The 6,350-nt window shown below is 39.6% G+C and overlaps 1 protein-coding gene across 2 annotated transcripts; it reads right to left on the bottom strand.

Moving 5' to 3' along the window:
- Positions 1 to 3,248: 3,248 nt before the first annotated feature.
- On the bottom strand, positions 3,249 to 5,741 carry LOC121722319 (scrapie-responsive protein 1-like). 2 transcript variants are annotated; one of them, XM_042108629.1, is made up of 3 exons: positions 4,597 to 5,741; positions 4,110 to 4,354; positions 3,249 to 3,714 (listed from the first exon to the last, which is right to left on the bottom strand). In XM_042108629.1, the coding sequence occupies exons 2-3, from the start codon at positions 4,343 to 4,345 to the stop codon at positions 3,660 to 3,662; spliced, it is 291 nt and encodes a 96-aa protein (XP_041964563.1). In that variant the 5' UTR covers positions 4,346 to 4,354; positions 4,597 to 5,741; the 3' UTR covers positions 3,249 to 3,659. The 2 variants fall into 2 exon arrangements, with proteins under 2 accessions (XP_041964563.1, XP_041964554.1); XM_042108620.1 differs by having other exon boundaries at positions 4,665 to 5,741.
- Positions 5,742 to 6,350: the final 609 nt, after the last annotated feature.

Genomic DNA, 6,350 nt, shown 5'->3' with positions numbered 1-6,350 from the left:
TTTTGACTGCTGTAATAGCTGGGGGAAAAGTTAATATTCTTTAAACTAGAAAAAGGCAGCCTGCATGTCACTGAGTACACTGCAGGTCTGAAGGTCTCAGGCTAGGAAAAGGCAGCCTGGCATTCAACAGCAGCTTCTGACTACTTGCAGGGGACTTCAGGTGTTTGGTTGGGGATGGTGACAAGAAACCAGGGGCCTGTTGCACAAAAGCAGAATTAAGACATCCGGGATAAGTTACTGAGCTGCGCTCAATGAATCCAAAACAAGAGCGCACAGGCTTAATTGGTTGGACAACGAGCAAGCCAGGATGAGCAGACACGGATTCATCAAGCCAGGTGAAACCTATCCTGGATAAGTGCGTGCTCACGGCTCCCTCAACAGACCCCGCCACCGATCACAGATTCACTGATTCACCATGGCAAGAGTGGCTTCATTGCTTCTTCTACGGTGTGAAGTAGGTAGCGATAGCCTTTTCACAACAGCAACAAACAGCAACACCTCTTGTTTAGGAGAATATTGCAACTAGTGCCGCGACCACCACGCGCAAAATGGTTAGGCACTCCCGTGACGTCACATTGTCGCATGACAGGTCAGGAATGGCGATATGTAAAAGTTAATTAATGATCACAAACGTTTAAATAATGACAGTGGGTCTAGTTATATGTGATAACAATGTGTAGTGGGCAGTGGAATAACTATTGGTGTCCGTTTGTGGTGACTGCTGACTGAGATAAGGGATGAGATTAAATAGATCCTGGAACTTAGCCTGGTCTGGAGCAGGCTAGCTCCACAGAATAAATCGCCATGGTGATTTATACCATAACATATCCTGCTGCCCCCTATCCCGCTTTTGTGCAACTGGATCACGGATAAATTGAGCCAGGATAACCAAGATATCCCGGCTTAATCCCTTATCCTAGTTTTGTGCAATAGGCCCCAGGGGAGTAGATGTTGATGTAACAGCCTGAGGATAGTTCTCTAAGATTGGGTCAACCACTGATGACCCTTCTCGTTCGATAGCCTCTCCTCAGCCTTGGTACAGGTGATACAGATGTCTGCTGCACTCTATTGTTATCTGCTTATATGCTCACAGTGTCCATTTGAGTGCAGATATAGCAGGGAGTTTGTGTCATTCCAGTGGATGTGGTTGGCCTTTGAGGGGGTTGTTTATGTTCCACCATTTCAGTGAAGAAGTCAAGAATATAGTTATGAGAACAGAGTGAGGTGAGAAAACATGAATCCTGATGAAACTGGGAAAAAAAACTGTTTACTGGCCATATATTCTGTAGGCTATACTTAAATGTTTTTAGCACATTCTGTGTCAAATCAGATAAGGTTGTTGCTACACCGTCTCAGGTTTTGTTCAAACCTTGTCTATATCAAGAATGGGTCCCAAAACCAAGGCCTGTGAAATATTTCTGTTCAAATCCTATGTCTATGTCTATCCTATTATTTTCAGCCCTTGAAGTTACTTCAGTTTTACAGCCTGAAAATAACTGAAAATCAGTCTGGTAATCAATAGTTGGGCATTAATATAATGGAAAGTATTATTCATAGGCAGCCCAAATTGTGTAGGGTGAAAGAAAAACATGACTTTGTATGCATTTGGTATCAATCATTGTTTTCTTCTTTAAATGCTATATTTTATTAATGTTTTAATATGTGTTCCAATATTTGAGCTTTCCACATATAATGGGCTTGAATATGTTAAAGATTAAACAAGGGGAGGTTGTGTTTTTCGGTAATTTTCACAGGATTATTAAAATGGTATAGGGGTAGCTAGGCAATTGAAAATCTATGTGAAAGTAGCTCAGTGTATGGGCATTTAGGGTACAAAGTGCCAGTGTTGTTCCATAAATACCTTTAGTCAACATCATTGTTTTGCTTCAGGGCCAAGAATGAAAACCCATAGGAATATAATTTAACCAAGTAAGTGTATTTATGTATAAATGAAACATTAATCATTGGCACTTTATACATGAAACGACTATAAGCTATTTCCACATTGATTTCCGTGTTACAGCTACCCCACATACCATTTTGGTCTTATAAACATTACCAAAAAATGCAATCACACCTTGTTTTATCCATAATATCCTCATGTGCATTTGTTGTAGAGACCTCAGGGTATTGGCTCAACATTACCATACCATCATACCGAGAACATGTCATCCACCGAGAACATGTCTTCCACCCTACAAAGTTTGGGCAGGCTAATAGTTTATGCCCCCCCCCCCCCCAAACTAGACTTAAGTGGTATTTTCTTGTAGCCCAGGTCCCAGAGTTTAAGAAAAACATGTTAACAAGAAATAAACTCATTCCCACTGTACCTGGTAGACCACTAAGTGAATTCCCCATTGAAATGAATGGGATTGTAGGGATTTAGGTGAAGAAAGTGAACACATAATACATTTTGGTCTGTACCATGAAGGGAAAACAGATTCAACTATATAAACCATATATTTTCTGAAAGCTTAGACCCTCAGGATGTGATCTAACATGACATGAGACAAGTCCCACCCTCCTCATTAGCATGCTGCCCATGCATAATACGTTGGATATTGGTGTAGGGTTTAATAGGATATAATAGGGTTTCACTGCAAGCCAGAACACGAGTAGTCCAGTGATGATGGTATAACACAAGGCTGCCTCCCATTTGAAAACAGTATAGTTTTAATTCTAGACATTTGTGTTAGTCCCAGTGGTACCTAAGCATCAATTTGAAAATCATTTACAAAAAACATTGTATCTACATGATGCTAAGAATGAAGTCCATTATGTGCAATTGTCAGCTACAGGAAATCTAACGGCCCTCTCTGTCTACTAGTAGGGCATACACAGATCTACCACAGCTTCAGCTTAAGCTCCCTGTGGAGTCATACTGCTTTGTTTTGCATAACTTCTAAGCTCTTTGTATAAACGATGGTGTGCCTGATGGTTTTGTATGCTGTGCTGTTTCGCACCCTTTGTTTGTGAATGGCCGGTAATTGTTGAGTAGTGGCCCAACCAGGGATGGAAATTAGCACCAGCCACCAGCCAAATGCTGGTAAAATGAGAGTGGCTGGTAGATTTCAGACACAAAGTAATATTTTAATATTAAGTGGCTGGTGAATTTGACCAGAAATCTGCTAGTGGCTGGTAGATGTACACATTTTTACATTTTTATTTCCACCCCTGGGCCCAACGCTCCGGCACTCACAACACTTAACAGTCTGGGATGTGAAAACAAGACTACTGAGGAGTCAGAATGCTATAGAGTATATTTATTAACAAGGGAACCCACAGTAACTGGACAGAGTTCCTGCCATCATCCTAATACTTCATGGCTGTTCACATTTTAAGGGATACAAATATTTGAGAAGGAGCATGGTATGTGGAAATGCTGAACTGGCAGAATTGTAAGGAAGACTTTCCTTAGGCACATATCACTTGCTGTTTATAGTATGTGGTTGAATGAGCTGATGTGTTCTAACAAACATGCACCTAACATACTGCTATTTTATACATACCAACCATTGTTATGTGCAAAAATATTCTAGTACACTGTCAGACAAGTTAGGTGTGTTGGCTTGAATAGAGATGTGATATTACAATAATAGCCACCATAGGTTCTGTGATGCATATCATTCTGCAAGTTACTGTCCATTAGTTGATAGGCCTCAGGCGTCTTTGCATGGAATCACAAACGAGATTTTTGGCCCAAAGAACATGTCCCTGGAAATATTAATAAAAGAAAACAAATCAAACATGCATTTCTCTGTTTGGTCTTAACACATTTGTGTCTGCATGTGAATATAAGCAAAATGCTATTGTGTTTTACATTTGTAGGCTTAGAGGTCATAAATTAACGCAGGAATCAAGTTGTTCTATTGTGGAGAACTCCAGGTTTGAGGCACATAATAGTTCAAATTAAAACAGATCAATGGAACAGAAGTCACCACACTGTTTAGCACATGTGATTTATTTTACTGGTGACTTATGATAACAACAAAGCCAGTAGTGTTTGATAGCGGAAAGCTCTCCCTAGTCTCTTGAACTGAAGCAATTCAAGTTATCTGCAGTCACTATATTGCTAAGGGCTCCACCTTGTGGTCAAAAAGTGATATTACCTGGGACAACAGAGAAGCTCCCTGAAGTTGCAGTAGCAGACCACATCACATTTCTTTCCCTCCCAGAAATGGTTCTGAAGGGAATCAATTGGTCTCATCTGCCCCATGCCGCTGGCAATGTCATGACAATTTTTGTCCTTAAGGACTTTTTTGTTGCAAGACCAGCGATTCAAGGATACTGCATGACTGTTGTACAGTCCAAGCAAAAGCAGTGCAGCAATAAGCACTGCTTTCATTGTGGCAATCTGGAAAAAACAAAGATTTATTTATTTTTCTTGTTCATCTCCATACTTACTCAGCTTATTAGAAAATACTAAGCAACTACTGTTTCCTTTACACTTGCACAAAACATGCCATTCCCATTTCACTGTTGGTACCAACTGTTTTAGGCTTCATGATTACAGAATTAATTGGGCAAAAGAGCCACAAAAAGACATGTCCCTCATCTAAACATAAAATTACAAAAGTAACTTTGCTCTTAACTTACGACAAAAAAAGCCACGAGCCTCCCGAACCATCCACTGTCTGCTGATGTGAGAGCTGAGAGGACCTTACCTTTGGGGCTGTATCCAAGGCAATGGCTGAACACTCTGAGAAGATATCTGGAGAGCCAGAGCTGGTCGTAGGCACCCACACAGTGCACTCTTTGTGCCTGGCAGGCCCCCGAACTGAAAGGGTGATGGCCAGTCCCTCACACTAGCCTCTCATGTGCCATGATAGGAGAAATAACTGGCAGCATTTATAAACCAACCCATGGGAATCCAGTGTACACACACACACACACACACACATGCTCTCTTCCTTACAACTGTATACAAATGTGAACCCAAGTATGTAAACACACATACATGCAGTAAAACAAACATGCACACATACCCTCTGTCACATACAGACGCAATAAAATACAAACATGCTCACACACATAAGCTGCATGTTCATGCACAGAGTGGCCAGACCAGTAGTGCACACACACACTTCCAGATTTAGTCACTCCGGGGGGAAAATGAAAGTTAAGGCTTCAAAACCTACAAGTTCACAATCACTGTATAGTGCTATTCAAACTGGAACTGGTATTTCAGCTGGAAAAAGCCATTCTGATATGCCAAAGTTGCGGCTGAGATGCCTGCCTAGTGCATACACCTATGAAAACTAGCTTTGCAGCTGGTATTTTAAGATCTATTTGAATGAAAGAGAAGGCTTAAAAAAAGCACAGTCAATATTTGATTTTGGTGAAAGTGTGCATTTCTAGATACTCCCTTTAAATAGATAAAGAGATGGATGCACAGAGAAAGAAGACTATTCATTGTTTTGTGCATGACATGTTTAACATCAACCCAACAAAACTATGTTTTTTGAAATGATGGATGAGGTTGGAATTTCATGTTGTAGATGGTTTCTTGGTTTTTGTATCCCCTCAACTTGGTACAAGGTGCTAACAACAGAAATGTTTAAGATCTGATTAAATGTATATGTGCACTAGTTGTTAGTGAGATACAATGTAACCCCCCCAAGATGCTTCATCATTAATTTAGCAGATTTAATTTTGCAACATATTCAGTCAGCCAAGACACTTGGGAACAGGTGTGACTGGTGGATGTATCATCCATCTCATGCTCATATGTTATCCATTCTAAACGTCTGATCTGGCTGTGGAGCAAAAATCCCTTTTATTCATGTGTTTTTTTTTCATGATTCACTATACTCTTGAAGTTTTTTAATGGTCAAATGGTTGAAATGAGAACAAAGCATCAGAATTAATCCTTAGATGAGCAGCTGGAGGAAGAAGAATTTCAGTTTTACAGAGACACGTTCAGTTGTACAGAGACACGTTCACTGCAAAAAATCCTAGAATTCAAAATCTAAGTGAGATAAATAAGCTTAAATCAAGTGAATATGTACTTATTTTTCTAATTTTTGCTTATAACAAGACACTTTTTTTGCACAGTTTTGACCTTGTTATAAGTGAAAATCTTCTTGTTCTGTTGGCAAATCTTGCAAGTGAAAGTTTCTTGTTTTGTGGAAATACTACTTAAAAAAAATGTAATTATCTGGCAAGATTTCCAATAGAACAAGAAGATTTTCACTTAGTACACGGCAAAAAAAAATTAAATCAAGTGCAAAAATGTCTTGTAATAAGCAAATATTAGAAAAATAAGTACATATTCACTTGATTTAAGCTTATTTATTTCACTTAGATTTTGCAGTGTTTGCCAGTATGTATTTGGAGAAGTCATGCTGTTC

The sequence above is a fragment of the Alosa sapidissima genome, chromosome 1, assembly GCF_018492685.1.
Source record: "Alosa sapidissima isolate fAloSap1 chromosome 1, fAloSap1.pri, whole genome shotgun sequence".
Taxonomy (NCBI): domain Eukaryota; kingdom Metazoa; phylum Chordata; class Actinopteri; order Clupeiformes; family Clupeidae; genus Alosa; species Alosa sapidissima.
This window is presented reverse-complemented; position numbering and strand designations above follow the sequence as displayed.